The sequence below is a fragment of the Blastomyces dermatitidis genome, assembly GCF_000003525.1.
Source record: "Blastomyces dermatitidis ER-3 genomic scaffold supercont1.4, whole genome shotgun sequence".
In the NCBI taxonomy this organism is placed as follows: Eukaryota; Fungi; Ascomycota; class Eurotiomycetes; order Onygenales; family Ajellomycetaceae; genus Blastomyces; species Blastomyces dermatitidis.
Genome location: NW_025544777.1, coordinates 129,634 through 154,058, shown reverse-complemented (window position 1 = coordinate 154,058; position 24,425 = coordinate 129,634). Strand labels below are relative to the sequence as shown.

Here is a 24,425-nt window from a genome sequence, read left to right as displayed (position 1 = left end):
TTTAATAAAAGCTCTGAAGATATTCTGATAGATACAGAGTCTTATTAATCTGCTATCTCTATAATAGTTTATTCATTTATTTATTTTACTGTTTTCTTTATTTTTATTCTTCAACTCTTGTTAGTTCTTCACTAAATCTTTAATAGAAGACACTATTATTTTTATATATAATATTCTTTCTTCAGTTATAGAACTGCTCTACTGAGTTGTAAATATCTGCTTAGTAAAGTAGTAGTTAAGAGAAATGTTAAATTCTCTCTCTACAGACTGACTACTTTTATATAAGTAAGATATTCACTGATTACTTAATAAATATCTACATATATAAAGAACTGTATAATAGATAGATCTTGATAAATAACTAACTATTATATTATATTACCTTCATTATATATTAATATTAAAATATATTTAAATAATTATTTAAAAAAATCTTTCTAAATAAAATAAATTTTTTAATATTTATTTTACTATTTATTTTCTTAATTTATTATTAAAATTATTATTTTATATATTATTATTTTTTAAATATTTTTTAATTAAATTTAATTTATTAAATAATTATTAATTTTTTTTTTTAAAAAATAATAATTACTATAATAAAAGTTTTTATATATATATTATATTTTATAATAATATTAATATTTTTTATATATATTTTAATCAATAATTTAATCTCAGATTTATTATTAATTATAATTAAATATTTAATACTTTTTTAAACATTTAAATACTTAAATAATGTGAATAATTTTAAAATATATTAATATATTTATTTATAAACTATTATCTGATAATTCTGAAATATTAAATATTATCAGAAATAGAAGGTTATATACTTGTATAAAAAATAAAATATGAAATATGAACATTAAAATGTAGAATAAATAACTTCAAATTGCAAAGTAAATTACTATATATAAATTCAGTAAATAGAAGATAAATGCTAAAATAAAATATATAACTCAAGACAGCAGTGACACATAAAGTTTGATGCAAAAAGATACAAAGATAGACATAATGTAATGACAAGAGACAAATATTAAAATATATGCTCATAAAGCATGCAAGTCGCATGCAGCTAGGGAAAAGAATTGAGGAGAATTGTGTTAGAACTGAAAGTTCGCAGGTACTGAGACGTGTCTCACGAAACAGAATAAGCACAAATGAAAAGACAGGGTATCATACGCTCCAGAGCAAAATAATGAGGGGGAAACAAAAATGGCTGCAGGCACCCCGGCGCCTTCCGGCTCATGAGTGTCGTGCGAAAACCAACAGCAACACCAAAAAGTATTAAAATGTCAAAGTATTTACAAAATGTAGCGCGCCGAAAATAACGAAATAAATGGTTGAAGAAAGAGAGAATATTCCGGGATAAACTTTCAAGACGAACAAGACAGACCTGGAAAAAAGGCACTGTGACGCAATGAAATAGCTTTAGCGTAGAGTATGATCGGGTTAAATAGTGTAAACTGGTAAATGTTAGCAAGCTTCTTCGATATCGATGAGCCATTTCCTTATCCCTTCTCTCAAGGTGTTATCTGCGACTGCGCCTGTGCCATTTCCACGACGGGACGAGGGCATTCCTGGAACGTTGCCAGTGACAGAAGCTGGTTCTTCCTGGCCATGTTCCCCTGCCACGCTGCGGACAACTTCCTCAAGGGCACCTAGGACTATACGTCTACATTTATTCCGCGGAACTTCGACGGATGAGATAGGCTCCGCTTGTGGGTTGGCGGCCTGTTTGTCTGACCCTTGGTTGCTTGGTTTATCCTTACGATTGCGATTTGGCGATGGTGCCCTAGAATGAGCTAGGGACGATTCTCCGCTCCGTGCTAAAACTTTCTCGATAGCATCAACGAGGGTTGGGTCAAGGTCCATAACCGGTTCTTCGACAAAGATTTCTTCTACATCGAACGGGTCTAGTCGCGGTGATCGAGGAGAGGTTGGTGTCTTGGTAGCCCCAGAGAAGAAGTTTGGAGATTGCGAAGTGGAAGACGGTGTTTCAGGAGCCTCGTATAGTGAAGGTTGACGGGAATTATCTCGAGAATGAGAAGCTGTTCGAGAACGGTTGGTTGTGATTCTGCGTCGCAAGCGCAATTTCTTCACGGTAAAGGTTTTTGTATCTGCAACGAGCGTGGTACATACATCAACCCACTTCTCAAGGAGGGTTCCGTCAAAGTCGGAAAGGAAAGGTAATAGAATATGAGGCGGAGTAGGTTCAGCAGACATCGCACGTTTGATATCTGCTTCCAATGTGTGGTACGGGTGGACAGCTTGAAGAAGGAAATCTTCATGGCAGCGCTTTAACCAACCTGCGACATTGACATGCACTCCATCGTACTCCCTATTATTCACGAGATGGAATCCAGAACCAAAACTATGGACTGAACCAATACCATCAAGACTAGTGATTGAGGTGCGGGTCTTTTTGGGTGATGCTAATGTTGAGTCTCCCGAAGAAGACAGAGAGATAAATCCAGGCAAAGGTACATCAACATCGATCACACCATCGTGTAAACCCACCGAGAGTTTCATGGGAGAGTTGGGCATTTGGATATCCGGTTTCGGTCTCGCATCTCGCGAGTCAACTGACTCAGATAAAGCCGCGTTAGGTGGAGGAAATGTTGGAACGGATATGTTATCAGACGTTTTAACAGTATCGTTAGCGATTTCTTCCCTTGTTCCGTTACTTATTGCTTCCTGCCTGTCTTGGTTTCCATCAGGGCCAGATGCTGGGGTTTTGCCTTTTAGGCTCCCAACTAACGGTGAATCAGCTCTATTTGGAGAAGTAGCGGACTCGCGGGAACCCCAAAGCCCCAAAAGCAAGCCACCCCATCTACCAGAGGGCTGATGTTCGCCTCCTTCCGAAGCGAGATTGGAACCTTCACTTCTACGGAGGTTCTGCAAAAGATTGGCAGAGGCTGCGCTTCCATTAGTATCTAAAGCTAAACGCCTCCCTCCAATAGCACCACGTCTACCTCGCTGGGATGCAAAGTGTGGAACTGGGGTGGCAGTGCCAGGTGCAGCAGCAGCAATGGTAGCAGTGGAGCTCTTTCTGGTGCTAGCATCGTTAGACGGTATGGGTAGGCTAGCCGTCCTAATAGATCGAACATCAGAGTCTCTCCGGGATTTGTAATGATCCGCACACTTGACGAAATCAACATCATCCAATGGAATAATCCCGGCTTCAGTTGATGAGGCGCTTGGTGAACGTCTATGGTCGTCAACCTCGTCATCATGAAGCTGTCGAGCTCGTGTGCGTCTGTTGATTGTGCGTCGAAGAGATTCCTGTCTCAAAAGAGGAGCACTGGGAGGACTCTGGGAAACAGGACATAGGGAAGTTGACGTGCCAGGTCGTAAAGGTGATGCAAATGCATCTGATCGTTGTTGGGTTGGCAAGAATGCAGAGAGAACAAAAATCAATCGTCTAGCAGTCATTTTATCAGTTGAAACAATAACGGTGCGACTGGGTATAGATGGTTCTGTATCTTGGTGAGCCCTCTGCTGTAGGTAATATCGTCGCCTATGCCAGTCAGGGCCAAGAGAGCTCAGCCACTCAGTATGATTTCCCAGAAATGCAGTTATTAGCACCAAGAAAAAAAAATTATGTTCCTTATCACTTAGTAATTTAGCGATCCACCTGGCTTCTTCTCTCCAAACACCCCATCGACCTTGGCCGGTTGCAACATGGGGAATTCGTAGGGCCGTGCTAATCCTTTGAGTGGCGCGTACAGCCTCGGATCTAAGGTTCGACACGCCTGATAAAACCCTTGGAGGAAGTTGCACAATAGTTTGGTTTGTTCGCTGCATATTAGGTGCTTTGGCAGGCTTTGGTTGCTGAGTTGAAAAGTAATCGACTCGTTTCAGAGCAGTAAGAATTTCTTTACTTGCTAACTTCTCAAGATGTGACAAGGTGCGTGTGATGACATCCCAATGATCAACCAAGATATCGATTCTGTCATCTAGGTTAGAAGTCGCAAGTCCAGCATTGTCGTCGAAAAAGCCTCCGAGGTATTTATGATCTGAATCAAGGGAGGCTGAAATCCACCCCGGAGGCTGTCCTGGAGCCGCCCACCGAGATGCTGGACGTCCATTACTGCGACTTGCAAGGGGCAATTTAATCGTTATTGCAACTGCATACATGGGCGTCTTCTTTTCCTTTATTTTTTTCCGTTTCATTGCATCCAGAAATGGAAATTCTGAATCCCTAAATTGCTGAGAATTTGGCGAATATAATTGTTCAGATTGATCCATTGAAGGATTGCGGCTCTCAGGAAGGTTGACACTGAACATCCTCGTTACAAGGATGGTCACTTTCGTGGTAGTGGAGGGCCTGATATCCTGTCCCACACGTAATCTTTCCTGTGATGAACTAGATGAGCTCGAACTATGTCCACTAGTATGTGCGCGGGGGAGTGGAAGACGACGATTGAGGCTGTGAGCACTGAATCCTTCGACATCCCCAGTTGACTCCGTTTCCGCTGGAAGGATATGCATTTTTGTGGAAGATCCACGATAGCTAAAAGCACTGCTACCAAAAATGCAGTTTAAAAGGCCAGATTCGTTTGAATCAGCCGTCATGCGGTTTTGACAAGACCTACTATCCTCGGAGGTGGGTGAAAATGTCGAACTTCGATACCTCGCACGGAATAGAGCACCGGACATCGAGGAGTCTGCTTCTCTGAGGCTAGATGATCCGGAAAATTGATTTACATCTAATGCATGAGGTTTGAGAGCTGTAGCCCTCCTTGAGGGTTTTGACAGGCTTGAGCTTCGAGAGTGGCTATGCCCTTGTTGGGACGGCCGTGGATTGAGGCCAAGCCCGACAGTTCCACCAGGGGCATTTACATCTTGGCTGTCGAGGAGGATACAAGGTTCATCACGATCGCCCAGGGCATTCTGGGCAACGATGACTCTAAAATCTTTTGTTGCGTCTAACTCGAATCCACCTCGATCGTCGAAGCTGCTCGCCGCGGACGCATTTGGGGACAAGACGCTAGTTTGTAGCGGGTAGGCGTGAGTATTCGATCGTCGAAGGTGAGTAGAGTCTGGGAACAAGAGGCCAGAAGTATGTTCTTCCTCGGTCACAGATTCAAGCTGAGACGAATTTCGAGAGCTGTATGCAGCGGGATTGAGCGACGACGCCGCAGTATTTAAAAGTCTTCCGAGCATTTTGGGAGCTCAAAAAGTGCAGCGACGTAAAGTCAGGCGCAGATAGGTAACGTGGGGTGATTTAGAAATATCGGTCGGATGATAGCCTCCATATGAAATCCATTTGTATAGAACCATCCTTTGAATAAGGCGAGCTTGATGCAATATGGTGCGGGGATACCAGGATGTTGGGACTAAACCTGATGCTGGGAAATATGACGTTTTGATCGCGATCCGTGGGCAAGTGGTGCGCTTAGGCAGGCCGCGGGCCGAATATTCGGTCAAACCGAGTGTGGCACTTCAAAACACCGACAACCGGCGAGGTGGAGCGGGACAGAGAGCTTGCCAGGCAATTGATTATGAGGATGAAGCGGAAATGGCGGGCACAGTTGGCAGGGTGGACAGAGTTCGGGAGAAAGCGCGTTTGAGCCAAGAGGCGGTGAGAATGAGAAACAGACTACACGTGCCTACGCTAAAAACCCACCAGATCTGTAGGTGAGTGCATCTCATCACAACATGATTATCAAAATAATGTTATTTTTATCATTTTCATCAATCACATCATTTTTATGAATTAATTCATTTCAACATATTTATTAAAAATCAGATTATTGAAAAATAAGTTTATAATATATATAAATATAATTTAAAATAAAAAATTATACTTTTAATTGAAAAATTTAATATATTTTATTATCATTTTATTTATTAAATTAAAGAAGTTAAATTAAAAATGAAAAATAATTAATTAATTAAATATTAAATAAAGTTTAAAAGAAAATAATAAATTAATAAATAAAATAAATAAAATACTTTTTTACTATTAATAATATTTAAAATTTTATAAATTTAAAATAATTATTAAAAATATAATTTTATAACTTTATTAAATATTTTTTAAAATAAAATTAATTTAAATAGAAATAAATTAATTTAAAATAATATTTTATAAAAAATAACAATATTTTTGAAGTATAATATAAATAAATTAAAAATTATAATATTATTTTTAATTGAAATTTTCTATATAAATTAACTACTATAATTAAATTTATTATAAGAAAAAAATTTTACCTCTTTATTTATTATAGAAAAATCAACTTTTTTATATAAAAAATACTATAATATATTATTACATATATTTTACTAAAAATATTTAATAATATCTACTTAATAATATTATTTTAGTAATTATTTATCTCTGATTTCTTTTTAAAAATATCACTGTTTTTAGACTGACTACTGAGATTATGAATTTCATATTTAATTGTATTTAATCTGATTTTATATATTTCTTAGCATGAATTCTACTGAGACTAATTATTAAAAAAACATGTGAAGTGACTATTTATCAGATTTTAAAATAAGATTATAACTTAGAAAAAATAAGAAAGTAATCTTATTTAATCTTATTTAGTTTCATTCTTAATATCAAGTTTCTATTTTTAGACATTTTAAGGTTTCTTTTAAACTATGTTTAATTGTTTAAAAAGTAATGCTTTTTAATAATACTTAAATGAGATTTAAAGTCATTTAAAGTAATAAAAAGAATTTAAATTAAGAAGTGAAAATTATAATCTTATTTGAAAAATATAATAATAGTAGATAGTAAGTTCTACTAAGATAGTATAAATATACTATCTAATCTTAAAACTATATAATAAGATTAATTAAATTAGTAATGAAATTATTTAATATTCTGATTTTAATCTTAGACACAGTTACATAGTTAATCTAATTGTTTTTACTTTATCACTTTGTAATTTTTTCTATTACTTTCACTATTTTTATCTCTCTTTTAATATTTTTATTATATTTATCATTATTATTAAATTAATTATATAGATTAAACTAACTGATAAAATTATAAAATTTATATTTAATTTTATTTAATCTGATCTTATACATTTCTTACTGTGAATCTCACTAAGATTAATTATTAAAAAAACATAAAAAGTAACTATTAATCAGATCTTAAAATAAGACTATAACTTAGAAAAATTGAGAAAGTGATCTTATTTAATTTTATTTAGTCTGATTCTTGATATAAAGTTACTATTTTTAGAGATTTTAAAGTTTTTTTAGACTATTTTTAATTTTTTAAAAAGTAACAATATTTGATAACACTTAAATAAGATTTAAAGTCATTTAAAGCAATAAAATAAATTTAAATTGAGAAGTTAAAATCATAGTCTTATTTTAAAATATAATAAAAGTAGATAGTAAGTTTTACTAAGATAGAATAAAACTACTATCTAATCTTAATACTGTGTAATAGACTGACCGTGTGACTGTGTCTGAGATTATAATCGGAATATTTGATAATCTTATTATTAATTTAATTAATCTCATTACACAGTTTTAAGATTAGATAGTAGTTTCATATTATTTTAGTAAGACTTACTATCTACTCTTATCACATTTTTCAAATAAGATCATTATTTTCAGTTCTCAATTTAAATTCTTTTTATTGCTTTAAATGACTTTAAATCTCATTTGAGTGCTATCAAAAAGTGTTACTTTTTAAAAAACTAAAAATAGTCTAAGAAAAATCATAAAATGTCTAAAAATAGTAACTTTATGTTAAGAATGAGACTAAATAAAATTAAATGAAATCACTTTCTTATTTTTTCTAAGTCATGATTTCATTTTGAGATTTGATAAATAGTTACTTTGCATGTTTTTTTAATAATTAGTCTCAGCAGGATTCACATCAAGAAATGTATGAGATTAGATTAAATAAGATCAAATATAAAGTTAATAATCTCAGTGATCAGTCTACTATGTAATGAGATTAATTAAATTAATAATAAGACTATCAAATATTCTGATTCTGATCTCAGATACAGTTATACAGTTAGTCTAATACAGACTGCAGAGTCAGTTATTTAATTTTATAAATTTAAAATAATATATATAATATTATATAAAATTATCTTATAATATTATTATTATTATTATTATTAATATTATTATTCTTTTATTATACTTATATACAAGTAAAGTATATAATAAATTCTTGTATAATAAATTCTTCTATAATATTAAATACAGATTAAATATTAATTATATAAAAGAAAATACAAATATTGAAATTATATTAAGAAAATAAAAATATAAAAAATATAAATGAGTGATAAGTGAATATATTATGTACATAATAATAACTTCTCAGCTCTGAAAAATAGAGTAATTCATTGCAGTAATTAATACATTTTTATATTTATTATAATTTAAAATACTTAAGTTCTGAATATAATGTATTTTCTGCTGATTTCAAACTCACATATTTAAATTTCTCATATTAAAATAATACTGAGTGACTGCATTAATTAGTCAGTCACTGAAATTATATTACAGTGTTTTTTATTGAAAAAGTTGATTTATTTATAATAAAATGAGATATATATAATATAATATAACTAGCGTTTTTGATCTCTCTATTTCTTATAGAAAAATCAACTTTTTAGTATAAAAAATACTGTAATATATAGACTGACTAGTGATTATATCAGAAATCATAATTAAAATATTTAACAATTTTATTATTAAATTAATTAATGTTATTACACAGTATTAATATTAAATAATAATTTTATTATAAGAAATTCTGCTTCTTATGAATTTTATATCTTTATTTCAATTTTTATATAATTAATAGAGTTAACAGCTGTTGACTACACACAATTTATATAGACTGAAGTTTGTAACTACTATTTATAACTTAACTTAAATACTATTATACATTGAATCTTTACATTTATTTTTTTACTGTGAATACTTTTAGTAGTTATCAGTATATATTATATCAAGTTATAAATCTCTGAACAATTATCTGTAAGTACTTATTCTTACATTTTAATCTCTGTTAATCAGCAACTGCTTATTATAACTGAAAGAATTAAAAACTTATATACTTCAATCTCTGTTCACTTTATTACAGAAACTTTGAAAGAGTTAACTGAACTGCAGATAATTTCTGTGAAAAAACTTTCAAAGAACTTATTATTTATTTACGAAATATTACTTTTAATATTGAAAATAGAGGAATTTTCTGAATCTGTCAATAAATTTATTTTAATAAACAATATTTTTAAGTATTTTTCATAGAATTAAATTATTTCTTTAAAAAAAATACGTAAATACTTTTGAATTGAGTTTTTATACATAATTTTTAGAGATATCTGTAAATAGACTGGTCACTGAGACTATGTATTTTGTATTTGATCTCATTTAATCTAGTCTCATACATTTCTTGGCGTGAATCCCGCTGAAACTAAGTCTTAAAAAAACATGCAAAGTAACTATTCATCAGATCTTAAAATAAGATCATGACTTAGAAAAAATAAGAAAGTAATCTCATTTAATCTTATTTAGTCTTATTCTTTGTATAAAGTCACTATTTTTAGACATTTTAGACATTTTAAGGTTTTTTTTAGACTATTTTTTAATTTTTTTAAAAGTAACACTTTTTGATAACACTTAAATGAGATTTGAAGTCATTTAAAGCAATAAAAGAAATTTAAATTAAGAAGTGAAAATCATGATCTCATTTGAAAAATGTGATAAGAGTAGACAGTAAGTCTTAATAAAACAGTATAAGACTACTATCTAATTTTAAAATCATGTAATAAGATTAATCAAATTGATAATAAGATTATTAAATATTCTGATTCTGATCTCAGACACAGTCACAGGGTCAGTTTATCTGTGAATTGTAAAAAAAACTTTCTTTAACTGTAATTGTTTAAAATTATTCATTGAATCACAATTTTAATGAAGATGATATAATGTAGTAGTTGATTCATTATTAAGATCTATTTATTATACGGGCTTTTATATATGTAGATATTCATCAAGTGATCAGTGAACACCTTACTTATACAGAAGCAGTTAATCTGTAGAGAGAGAATTCAACATCTTTCTTAACTACTGCTCTACTGAGTAGACATTTACAACTCAGCAGAGTAGTTCTATAACTGAAGAAAGAATATTACATATAAAAATAATAGTGTCTTCTGTCAAAGATTTCATAGAGACCTACCTAACAAGAGTTGAAGAATAAAAATAAAGAAAATAGTAAAATGAATGAATAAATAAACTACTGTAAATATAGCAGACTGATAAGACTCTGTATCTATCAGAATGCCTTCAGAGCTTTTATTAGAGTGTTCACAGTCATGCTAATAATATCTATCTGTATAATTTTAATAACATCTGCAGTGACAGTATTGTAAATGTAATAATGTTTAATATTGATGTAATGTATATTACATGTGACAATATGTAATTTAAGACAGTTTTTACAACTACGGCAAGAGTAGACTGGCCGCCGGGACCATGAATTTCGCATTTGATTTCATTTTGTCTGGTCTCATACATTTCTTGGCATGAATCCCGCTGGGACTAATCATTAAATAAACATGCAAAGTGACTATATATCAGATCTCAAAATGAAACCATGACTTGAAAAAAATGAGAAAGTGATCTCATTTGGTCCCATTTAGTTTCATTCTTGACATAAAGTTACTATTTTTAGACATTTTAAGGTTTTTTTTAGACTATTTTTAATTTTTTAAAAAGTAATGCTTTTTGATAACACTCAAATGAGATTTAAAGTCATTTAAAGCAATAAAAATAATTTAAATTGAGAAGTGGAAATCATGATCTCATTTGAAAAATGTGACAAGAGTAGACAGTAAGTCTCACTGAGACAGTATGAAACTACTATCTAATGTTAGAACCATGTAATGAGATCTGTTGAATTGACAATGAGACTATCAAAAATTCTGGTTCTGGTCCCAGACACGGTCACACGGTCAGTCTAGGCAAGAGTGGCCTCTCAGATGCTATAAATAGAGTAGACATTGTAATTGATTATCACTGTATAAAATTTTTAATCATTTTCATCAATCATTTCAAATTCAATTAGTTAATGATTCTTATCATGAAGATGTTAAAAATTAAAACTCTCATCAATAAGTTGACTGAAGCTTAGAAGATTGCAAGATACTCTTAGTATGTAACAGATATTGAGAAGATTAAGTTTTATTTTATTAATGTGAATATAAGCTTTTCTCACATTTATATAAGTAATTAACTCACTGTTTATTTCTTCTACTGATCTGAGACCTTTCTCATCAATGAGAGTGTGTATGTATTTAAACACACTCTTGTCAAATAATATGATGTAGAAGGCCGCAGTGTCTAGATATTATAGATAGAAGATCTCTACAGATTGTTAACAGAGTCTTTTCACATATTACAGACAGATGTTTTACAGTTTCTGTAAAGCTGTCATTTTTCACTTTTTCTTCAGAGACTGTGTGCTTTTGTGCATAATATTCAATACTGAAGTGATTGATATTTTATCATTTCCGTGATTGAGTCTTTCAATTCTTATAGTAGCAGACTATCTCAGTGTGACCTCAGTAACTGTAATATTTACGTTTAAGATCTGAATCAAATGTGTCTTTTCAATGAATGTAGAAGATGTTTTCTCTTCAATTATCTATAGACTGCTGTTTCTCAGACTTTTCAGTATTCATATTCTTTGTCTTTTCTTTTTCAGCTTCTTTTGCTAACATTCTCTTTTTATTATCATTTAATCTGATAACTGTCTTGTAGTGAATAAGATTATTAATAAGATTATTAAGATTGATCTTGAGAATAAATGTCTTTGAAATTTCTTAATATAGATTCTTAAGATAGATTTAAATAAATGTTTATACATGAGTCTTCAGATTATGTATAAATCATTGAATGAGAAAGTCTTTGAATATTAATCAGTTATGAGTGATAATTTCATTTATTATTATATATCAGTGCTTTGTATATAGTGTAACATTATTATTATAATCAGTGATTATTATAGTAATAACTTCATTGTATAATTTGAATTGAAGATCTGCTCTGTGATTCAAAGATTGCTTACACCAGCGTACAATTATAGGCGTACGCCGGCTTCTTATATATTGTAATATCATACACTAAATTAATTAGTGGCCGCTATGGCCCTCTTTACACTCATAAGCTAGTAGTTCGGAAGCGGTCGTGTTATTATCTGATGATCATATGTTCTTTCAAATCACATTCTCCTTCACCAGATTTAATCATGCTCATGTGATCATGTTGTACACTCTAGCTTCATGCAGATTAGCTTGTCACTAGCATTTCACAATTGTATGATATATTTCTGATTTGACTAGTATTCTGTATACATTCTCACAAAGAAACTTTCACTATATTACATCACTCATTCACTAACTTTTTTCATTCTTTAATTATCTTCTTCATTATCATCAAATATCATCATTATTCAAGATTTCTATCTCTTCTTCTGTTTAACTCTTTCTATTCATTCATCTATTACATTGTACATGTTTCTGGCAATGACTCTCTGTTCTCATAACAAGTGTCATTGTAGTGCTCATACTGAGCAGTTTGTTAGCAGTAAGTGTAATACATTGTGAAATGTGATCAGAACTTGTTTATCTTCTAATAATTATCAGAACATATTATTATGAATGACACATCTTCTTCATCTTCTTATACACTCTTGACTGTTTTTTCTTCTCAGCAGGTTTCTGATCATATTTTCTGGCATGATTTTACATGAATGCAGATACTGATATGTTTGTTTTTACTTATATAGAATCTTTATATGTTGACAGATCTGCATCTGCTGATGATAGTGAACTCAATGTTGAATCATTGATTGAGAACCTGAAGAATGTAATAATGAAGGAATTATCTGTGCTATGTGTAGCTAGACTGGCCGCTGAGACCATGAATTTCACGTTTGATCTCATTTGATCTGGTCTCATACATTTCTTGGCGTGAATCCCGCTGGGACTGGCTATTCAAAAAACAGGTAAAGTGACTATATATCAGATCTTAAAATGAAACCATGACTTGAAAAAAATGAGAAAGTGATCTCATTTAATCTCATTTAGTCTCATTCTTGATATAAAGTGACTATTTTTAGACATTTTAAGGTTTTTTTTAGACTATTTTTAATTTTTTAAAAAGTAACACTTTTTGATAATGCTCAAATGAGATTTAAAGTCATTTAAAGCAATAAAAATAATTTAAATTGAGAAGTGGAAATCATAGTCTCATTTGAAAAATGTGACAAGAGTAGACAGTAAGTCTCACTGAGACAGTATGAGACTACTATCTAATGTTAAAACCGTGTAATGAGATCAGTCGAATTGGTAATGAGACTATCAAAAAATCTGGTCCTGGTTCCAGACACGGTCACACGGTCAGTCTATGTGTAGCTGAGTCTCTCACATCTCTCTCTGTCTCTTCTGCTGTTATCTCTTTAATCTTCTACACTTGCTTCTGTGTCTGATTCTTCCACTTCTGTTACCTCTGTTCCCGCGACCCTCAGTTCTGCTACTCCTGGTTTTGCTGTCTCTGCTTTCATTATCAGCTCTCTCTGTTTCAAGAAGATATTGTGTAGACTTAATAAAATATGTTTCTCAGTGTGTATACTTCTGCTCTTCTTATCAACTTTCAGAATGATTTATTATATGAAGACTATGTATAACATGACTATCTGAAGCTCAGTCACAGACACTGATTATTATATTTATTTTAAATATTTATAATGAGACAATTATTTATGTATATCAGAGAATCATCTCTCTCTTTAACAGTATTGAGATTATAAGTCTTTTTCTTTTTCATCTTTTCTTTCTAATGCTGATTTTTCTGTTCTTAGAGAAAATTGTTATGAGTTTTACTGTGTATAAAGTCATAATATTCACAGATATCAAGAAGCTTTTCATAACTGTAAAGTTTAATATTACAGAGACATTTACTCTGATAAATTTCTTTAAGATAATAGATCTATATCAGTCTATTGTCTGATATCTGTCATCTGACTTTGTGATACAGATAAAAGATATCTGTGTTTTCAGAAACAGAAACATAGATATTATACTCTTTTACATCTGCAGATGTGAGGCTTATACATCTTGTCTGAAATATCATTATAAGAATAAGTTATTTATATGCTGTATTCTGCTTTCTGCATTTCTCTGTGTCTCTCTCTCTCTTTCTGAGAAGCCTTGTATGTGTTGTAATTGTATATACAACTTTAAGATCAGTGAGTGTTTATTCAGTAACTGTTCTCATCTCTGATTTTACAATTTTTATACACTAATAATAGTTCTTAGTTACTTCAGTGTCAGAGATCATTCTAATAGAAGATGATAACATCACTGAGATTACTCTCTTTCACTCTCAAGCTTCTTCTGTTGCTTTCTCTTCCTTCTCTGCAGAAAAGGTTGTATGTATATCAGATTGTAAGTATTCAGTTCTGAGTGACTTCTGCTGTTATTCATTCATTTCTGCATCTTGTTCTTCTTCTATTTCTTTCATCTCTGTCTTCTCTGCCCTGGCTTCTGATTCTGTGAGTTTCATGCTCTTCTTCAATTTCTCTATGTATACACATGTGCATTTCTATATTAGTATTCCAGTCAATCTTGTGATAAATGACATTAATATCATACACAGAGTGGTAGAGAAATCAGAGACATGTATGACATTGTTATAAGAGCAGCTTACAGCCCTTGAATTCCTTGCAGATCTTGAGTTTTGAGATTTCCTTTGTTTTTGATGTATTTCAGATGGTGTGGTGTTGGAAATAGATTAAATGTATAATGTATGAAAATGAATGAGATGTGTATGATAACATTTGTCTTTTATAATCAACTCTTACAGTTGATGATCAATTCATTATTTCTTTTCTTATGCTTTTTGTTTATCTGCTAGTTACTACTCTTATGCAATCTCTATATAATACAGTGTTCAGTGACTAGATTTGACAGCTTTCATCTTTTGTAATTCTGTCTTATACATTATACTATCTCTCTTCACCTGCTCAGATCACTATAGTGAACAGCTCATTAAAACTAATCTCACTCAATCTCTGAGCATTCTCAGAGATTGAGATGACTTAGTCTCATATATCTGCAAATGTTTCAGATAGTTCATTCTCTGTGATCTCTGTAATTAAACTGATGTAAACAGTTGAATTCAACTCTGAATTTCTTTTTCTTCTGCAATCTGACTCATGTGCAAGTCTGCTGCTTTGAGACTGCTTTTTACTATGTTATTTCTGCTATCTGCAGTGTGTTATCACATGATCAGATACAGTCTCATCACTTATTGAAGTATGATGTTTATCTGATTTCTTCATTTCTTCTCATTCTCTTCTTATAATTGTGAAAAGATTGAAATAAGTGAGATCATCTGATTTATAAGTGTCTATGATTTCTCTTACTTTGTGAGACTCTTCAATTATAAGTCTCTTCTTTTTCAATACTGATAATAGTGCTGTAGATAATCATAATCTGCTCAGATCTTATATCTTTACTTTTATAAGTTATAAATTATTTATTAAGTTATGTAAGATCTGTTCCTCTGATTCGTTCAATGTGTATATTCTCAGAGAATGTGATTTGATCATTTTATATGACTCAAATCATCTAGATTGAAACTTCTCAGAACTCTCATTGTGTATAAGAACTTATGTTTTTATCTTAAGACTCAATTTCTTAACTACTGAGTCTTGTATTCTTTTCAATTAAATTGCTTGATTCAGAAGTAACTTGTTAGCTTTTGCATGTGCATGACTGATCTCTTTCAATCTTGATTCTGTGTTCATGACTGTTGCATCTGCAACTGCTACTGCTGTGTCTGTAACTGCTGTTTTCTTTCTCATCTTTTCTGAAGCATCTCTCAGAATGTGCGGATGCAATTCATACAACAGATAGAATAATGAACACTTGAAAACTGCATGCTGTCAAATCTGTGTGATCAGTAGTGCCTGTCTGAGATATTCATCTCATAGTCTTATAGGCTTGTTCACTAGATATTTCATCAGCATATTACTCAAGATTTCATTCAAGTATTTCATCTTTCTATTTATCTGTGAATAATATGATGTTGTTCTATAATATCTTGTCTATAACTGACTCATGAAATGTCTCACTACTTCTTCTACAAGATTCACACTGATATCAGTTAGAATCTCACACAGCATTTCATAGTTGACATAGATCTTATTATATAGAAACTTCATCATCATCTTCTCTATTATCTCTGAAACAGCTTTCATAACTGATCAGTCAGTAGTGTAGTTAATAGCAGTGATTATTCATTGATTTCTATTTAGTGTTTGCAGTAATATATCTATGAGATTCATCTCTCATTATTTAAATAATTATATTATACACTTCATCTGATATTGTACTTTCTCATATTCTAATCCTTTCTTAGATTCTTTCACAACCTGATAATTCAGACACTTGTGAGTATATATCTGAATATTCTCAGCCATGCTTGGTCAGTATACTCTTAGTTTAAGTACACTTATGAGTTCAGAGCTTTCTAAGTGACTGAATTCCTTGTGTATGTGAGTTATCAAGTTATATCTAAATGAAGATTCTAGATAGAGAGCTTCTGTGTATTCTAGATCATAATAAAGCACAATGTCATTTTTCAATTTCTTCAGCTTGAAGTTTAAAAGTATTTCTTCTACTACTCTCATAAGACACTTGTTATCTGATATCTTGTCATTCTTTAAGTAAGAGATTATAATGTTCACTCATTCTGATTCCTTGTATCTTCTCAGTATGTTTAACATGAACATCTCTTATACTTGATTCACAGAATTCTTATTTATAAAGTCAGGTCTGTGACTGATTGTATCAGACATCACAGCATTCAATTTCTTTCAGTATTTGATATGAAGATTGTACACTTGAAACTCTGAGATTCAGTATACTAAGTATTTGAAAGATTTTATCATTAATTGTAGATAGATGAGACTTTTATAATTCATGATCATCATTGTTGTATGCTTATTGTTAATATATCTATCTTATAATGCCAGTGCATGCTTGATTGCTAGTAATTCCTTTTTATACACTGAGTAATTGAGCTCAGTGGCTGATAGTTTTCTATCATTGTATATCACTGAGTATAGCTTGCTGTTCTTACTCATCTGTAGAAGAGCATCTTCAATAGCTCATTCAGATATATCTATCTCAATGTAGAAAGATTTATTATAATCTGATTGAATAAGCACTGAAAATATTATTACACATTTTGTCAGTGTGAGAAAAGTCTCTTCACACATGATATTTCAGATGATTGAATGAAACTTCTTCTTTCACAGATTTACATCTGTTTCTCTTAAGAGATCTGAGAGTGATGCAGATATTCATGCAAAATTCTTGATAAATCTACAGTAGTATGAGATCAACTTAAGAAACTGTTATATATAATGTATATTTCTCAGCTGCAGTCAATTTACTATAACATTCAATTTCTCTGAGATGAGATGTATACAGTTATCACTCACTACATGTTCTATGAACTTCAACTCTTTCATTTCAAACACACACTTGATTGATTTGATATAGAGCTTATACTCTGTCAGAGTTATAAGCACTTCATTGAGATGCTTCAGATATTCATTATATGAGTTTGAAAAGACTAGAATGTTATTGAGATATACAAGACATGAGATTTCATTCTATTTATAAAGAATTGTATTCATCATTATTTCAAAGATAGTGAGTGTATTTATCAGACTGAATAATATTATCAGAAATTTGAACTTCTCTTATTATATATTAAATGCAGTTCATGAGACTGATAGTTCATCTACACAGATCTGTCAGTATTCTGAGAGAGAATTGATCTTTGATAGATATCAGACATTTTCAACTGTATTCAACTGTTATTAAATCTGTGACAGTAAATATTCATTCTTGATTATAAGCTTGTTAAGTGCTTAATAATTAATACATATTCATCACTCTTCACTCACCTTTTTCATGAATAGAACTGAAAAGTCTCATGCACTTGATGAGAGTTGTATAAGACTATGTTCTAGAAGATCTGTGATCTGATGCTTCTGTTCTTTAAGATGTGTTTATGACAGAGAGTATGTATTCTGATTGACTGGTTTTACATCCTCTGTGTCAATCTCATGTATGAATCCTCATTTGAGTAGTAATTTCAGTGAAAGATCTGTTCAGAAGATCTTCTTATACTTCTTCAGAAGTGTCTTCATACACTTATTTCTCTACATATCTTTTATCTTGGTTTTCTCTACTTCTGAGTCCTGTATGACATACAGAATATTTTTAAATGAGGTCTTACAAATTGTTCTCTTTACTTGTTAATGTGTAAGCAGATTTAATTCTTCTATATCAGAGATGTGAAATGTCCTTCTCATATCAGTTAATAGAATTATATGAACTGTTTTCTTTCTATTAATCAACTATATATAGCATGTATGTCATTGAATCTGTGAATTGAATCTTTGAAATTAATCAAGTCTGAGAATAAGGTTGTATTTCACATTCTGCAGCTCTCATACTCAAATATAGCAAGATTATTCTGTGAAGTATAAGAGAACTCTTACTCTTACAGATGATATCAAATATTAGTTATCAGATAATCTTATATATCAGAGATTCTTCACTTGACAGACCTCTTTCAATCTTTGAATTATATGATTATTAATATATTATGTAGAAGCTTCTGTGTCTGCTAACACTTTTACAGTTATCTCTTAATTCTTATTCAAGTGTCTCTTATATATTAACATTTCAGGTCTTAAGGCATTGAGATGAGTATTCACTTCATTATTCTCACTCATATCTTATTCAGAAGCTTGCTTCTTCTTTGTATTTATAGAATTCAGAGAGTCATCTAACACAGACATCTCTTTCACTTTGAAGACTTTTTATAGAATATCAGTGAGTGTCTTCAAGCTCACTGATTCTGCTAGTTTTTTAACTTTCTTACTTCTCTTGACTGTGTACACTGAGTGTAATCTTTTATATCATGATTTTAATGTCTGCAGTTGAAGCAAGCTTGATACTTATAATATTAAGATTTTCACTTAGAGAATTTCTTTTTCAGAGAATTCAGCACTTTAGTAATGATATTCAGATCTAGATTCATTGTATTCAGATATATAACTTGTGTTATAGAAGTCTGATTATCTATTCTCTGCTGAGATATACTTAATTGCAGTATTTTCTATTACAATTGACTCACTTATTTCTGTATAATAAGAATATTATATGCTTTCTTCACTATATCTGACTGTGAGATTAAGCATTTTCATTTCACTCTCAACTCAGATATAAGATCATGAATGAAGATCTATAAATAGAAAGATGTTAAAAGCTCTTCATTTAATATAAGATAGTATAAACTGAAGTGTGTGAAGTATGATATAAGATTATTCACTTATCTACACTCAGTGAAGTATTTATAATACTTGTCTTATATATTCACTTTCTCAAAGTTATGCAAGATTCATTTGAAAAACTTATTTCATATTTATAAGAATGAATATTACTCTGAGTCTGTAAGATTTATCTTTTTATTAGTTATTTATAATGACTTTGCTTTTCTGTGTAGAAATACAACAGATTTTAAGACTTATTAAAATTCTGTTAACTGTCTGTCTGTGAGTTCATATTCAATCTGATAATATAATTGCATCTGACTTAGTCAGCTGATTACAGCATCATTTTTTCAGTTATTATTAAAGCTTAATAGCTTCAGCAGATCTCTCAGCTTGATATATTTCATGCTTGAATTCTCATTCTGCACAGTGATCTCTGATAATGTGTATACTTCTGAAGAGGTCATAAATAATTATAATGAAATCTTCAGATTCAGCATAGTTATTTATCTATATAAATATTCAATCTTCTGCTGCAGGCCTAAGATCTGATTTTCTCTATACTTATTAATGATAATGATTATGTCAGTAAAGCTCTTCATAGTGAATGCTTGATCTGCAGTGAATGTCAATTGATATTTAACTTCTATCTCAGTCTGTCACTGTGTATACAAGCCCTCAATCTCATTTAGAATTCTTATACATATATGAAGCTTTGATTCTGATTCAGTAATCTCAGCTGTTTTTCTTACTGCTTTAAGTAAACTCTCTGAGAGGTTCTACATATCTTCTGATTCAGATAGCAGAGAAGAGTGTTGTTCATATTAGCTAGAAGAGATATTCATTTCAGTGATTTCTCATTGATTGTATAATATCTATTGTTATATTACTGTATTGTTATATGATTTCTGTTATTATTATATGACTCTGATAATGATCACTTTCTTCTTTTATTCATCTTTTGAGTAGAGAGCAGACTTCTTTGAATCTCATTCATCACTCTTATTTCCTTTCTCACACCTCATTCATTCGCATACATGACATTCACCTGAGTGTGGAGTTTTTCCCTAACAAGTGAAGCAGTATTAATTGAATACTCTTTCACTCACTGCTCTTCATATGCTATCTTTTGAGATGTTTCAGAACTACACTGACATGATAACTATGAATTACTTTGTAAATAGAATTATCATACTCTGAAGAAGTCTGTGCTTCTTATCAGTTTTTAGACATGCTATCAGATGTGATTCAAAGGTTGTTTATATCAGTGTATGATTACAGGCATACACCGGCTTCTTATATATTGTAATATCATATGCTAAATTAATTAGTGGCCGCTATGACCCTCTTTACACTCATAAGCTAGTAGTTCGGAAGCGGCCGCGTTATTATCCGACGGTTGTACGTTCTTCCGAACCACAGCTCAATGTATCTGATATTTAAATTCAACTGCTTACTATAGTGCAGCTAAGCATTCTATCTTGATAATACTGTAATTATCAACTTAATTCAGTTTTGATTGAATGAGTATTTACAGCTCTATTTTTATTGTGTCTTATATATACTCTTATAATTGACTTTCTTTATATTATCAGATTTTTAAATCATTATCTGTCAGTTGAGAAGTAGAGAAAAGTTCTTTATCTGTAAGAATGCGAAACATGTCAATCAAAACTACTTTTGATTTGATTTCACAGTATTAGATATTATAGTCTTTCAGCTCTGAGAGTCTTATAGTAGTTTTTATTTCAATATAACTGTAATTATTCTTGAATTTGTGAAACTTTTCTATTCTAATGACTAAGTTCATAGTGAGATTGAGATTTATTCTCTGTTGTTATAGTTATTACTTACAAGTGATTTTCATTATATCTGTTACAGAGAACTCTGCCTCTTGTAAACAAGTGAAGTATATTATTATTTTAGTAATCTTATCAGTGAGACTATCTTGATTGAGATTATCTTAAGTGAGTATAAAGTGTTCTGTTAAGAGAAGATCTTCTTTCTCTTTTATACTATTATATTCTGTATTTATTTTGATTTAAAGTTTCTGTGCTATCTGAGATGATAATTGCAGCTCAAGCAGCTCTTATTCAGAGATATTATATGTATATATTAACTGTGTCAGATATAGACTGACCGTGTGATGATGTCTGAGACTAGACTGACCATGTGACCGTGTCTGAGACCAGAATCAAACTTTACAGTTATCATGTTGTCTAAAAGCATTACTTCTGATCATATTTTATATTCATCATATTAATCTCAAATCATATTATTTCAAATATTAAAGATCTCAGATTCACTTTTCAAATAAAAATCTAGTCTCAGATAAAGAATATATTTGAATTCTTAGTTGCATTTTTATTCTGATCTCATTATTGAGAATGATATTAAATGAGATTATGAAATCATTTCTCACTTACATAATATCATAACATAGTGCTCATTTATTGAAAATTTAATAGAGAGTATTACTAAATATTATTACTTTTCTGAATACATATCATAATTTATATAATTTTAATTATAAAAAAAATATAAAATATAAAAAAAAAATAAAAAATAAAAAATAAAACAAAAACAAGAAAAAATTACAATAAAAAAAAGAGAAAGAAAAAAAAAAGAAAAGAAAAAGAAAAAAATAAAAAAAAAAAAAAAATCAAGATTGCAGAATCACAGTATCTTTAAAATACTTACTTCTCAGAGTCTTCATAATATTTATTATTAATCATGTATTTCTCACAGTGAGAGTAATATAGTTGTGATAAGCTATTGTCTTAATATTATCTAATAAATAATCAGTATATATCTGTATAAATATGAATAATTAGCAAATATACACTTAAAAAGTGTGGTCAGGGTGAACTCTGCTACCACTTGAATAGTATCAAGAACAGAATACTGAAATCAATAATTCTCTTCATCAATTTCACAGATAAGGCATGTGAAGATGATCTTGAGAAATATAAGATTTCTCAACTTCTGATAAAAACAGATCTCACAGAGAGACTCTATTTTCATAATATCAGAGACTGAGTATTATTAAAAAGCATTACTTTCATGCAATACATATGCACTTACTGCAGTGATTCACTCTCTGTATATATAGTCAAGAGTTGTATCTTTCTCACACTGCATGACCCTCTCTGAGATGCTGCTATCAGTTTGTAACTCATACAGTCTCTCAGTTCAGCATGCACTGTATATATACAGCTCTGTGTACTGAGGTCATGTTGATCATTATAATCTGATATGATACTCACTTTTCACAGATTATGTTTCATTTGAGAGAAGAGAAAAGATGTGACTGTTGTTTTATTAAGAAGAGAATGAATAATTAGTATTATTGAATATAATTTGATTTATCTGTATTTAAAATTTAATTAGTTTATACTCTTCAATTTGAGAATTTCTAAGAGTGTTTTAATAGTTTTCATACTAGCTTGAACTTAGTGATGAATTGAAGAAGAAGAGAAAAGAGAGAAGAAAGAAATAAGAATAACTTATCTTTATAATATGAAAATAGAGAATCACTGCAATTATTCTTTCTAGTAACAAAGATCTGTTTTCTGCATGTATCTCTGATATAGATTATATGATAAATGCATACAAAGAATATCAATAGTGTATGCATTGAATGAAGATAATATTGCTATATAACACTGTAGCTGTTTCTGTATATCTCTGAAAGCTGTTAATAGTTTCTTTGTCTCTTTATAATTAATAAGTTAATAATATATTCTGATGCACTTTCTCTTTCATTATTATTATCATTATCATCATCATCATCATTATCATCATCATCATTATTATTATCATCACTATTATCATCATTATTATATCATTGCTAGCTGTCTTCTCTGCCTTCATCTCTCTTTCAATACTTATTAAAACTAATTATGTCATTCTTCTGCAAATATTCTGCAGTCCTGCGGATCATCAAGACGCGTGAGCACTATCACAGATTGAAGAAAGAGAAGAAGAAGACATTCAAGCACAGAGAGATAGATTGTAAGACATATTATAATGTCTTGAAAAGACTTTATAAGAGAGTAGAATGATAACAATTTTAAGTAACACTTCTGATAGATTTAGACTGAACTAAGTATAGAAATAATACAGATGACATCACTTATAAGAGATTGAAAAAGAAGACAGTGAAGAGTCTTATACAGTAGTAGTAAGATCAAAAGAAGTTCTGAGAATGATTTGAGACTAAGATGAAGAGAGAGAGAGAGAAGAAGAGTATTACTATAAATAAGCAGCAGTAGAAGAAGATTAAGAAGGTATTAAAGTAAAAGATAAAGAAGTCAAAACTGATAAGTTTTTTATTAAGAGATAACAATTTTTGATAATACATCTATTCTCTAATTAATTAGCACAAGCTGACAGAGGAGAAGAAAATTAAGGCCTTGTTCAGGTCTTGAATACACTTCATAATTCAGAACATTGAGAAGACAGCTCTGCTCTCTGAGTATATCAATCTACTTATCACTGAGATGAAACCTGAGACAGTAGATTAGAAAATGCAGGATTTTGAGACACAGATTCACCTAGCTGAGAGAGAGCAGTAGAAACTCTTCTCTGAGAAGATAGCAGAGAGAGATTTTAAGATGATTATCATCTCAGATAAGAAGAAGAAGAAGAAGAATAAGAATAAGAAGTGAATTATGAAGAATGATAAGAAGAATGAGAAAGAGAAGAAAGATAATAAGTAAAAAAAGTTTTTTTCTTTTTATATTAGTCAGTTATAAGTTCATAACTATTAGTTAATAATTAAAATTAATTTTTAAGTTTTCAAAAATTATTGTATAAGTTGTAATCAATTATCAATATCAGGAATAATATATATATATATATTCAACTATCATATCACTATAATATATAAGTATCAACATTTTTTCAATATTGATATTTATAATATTAATATATTTTTAATTATATCATCTGATAATATAATTTGATAACACTCTCTTTCATAATATTAATATATTTCAAGAAATATAACAGAGATTAATCAAGATTGTTTATTTACTTTTAT

The 24,425-nt window shown here is 30.3% G+C and overlaps 2 protein-coding genes across 2 annotated transcripts; one reads left to right on the top strand and one right to left on the bottom strand.

Moving 5' to 3' along the window:
* Positions 1–844: 844 nt before the first annotated feature.
* On the bottom strand, positions 845–5,604 carry BDCG_03889 (uncharacterized protein). Its single transcript, XM_045419559.1, has one exon. It carries the CDS (start codon positions 5,173–5,175, stop codon positions 1,483–1,485), a length of 3,693 nt encoding a protein of 1,230 aa, XP_045275828.1. The 5' UTR covers positions 5,176–5,604; the 3' UTR covers positions 845–1,482.
* BDCG_03888 (uncharacterized protein) lies at positions 5,321–5,653 on the top strand (the record flags this gene model as incomplete). The annotated part of the gene is made up of 1 exon (XM_045419558.1): positions 5,321–5,653. One exon carries the CDS (start codon positions 5,321–5,323, stop codon positions 5,651–5,653), a length of 333 nt encoding a protein of 110 aa, XP_045275827.1.
* Between the last annotated feature and the right edge of the window lie 18,772 nt (positions 5,654–24,425).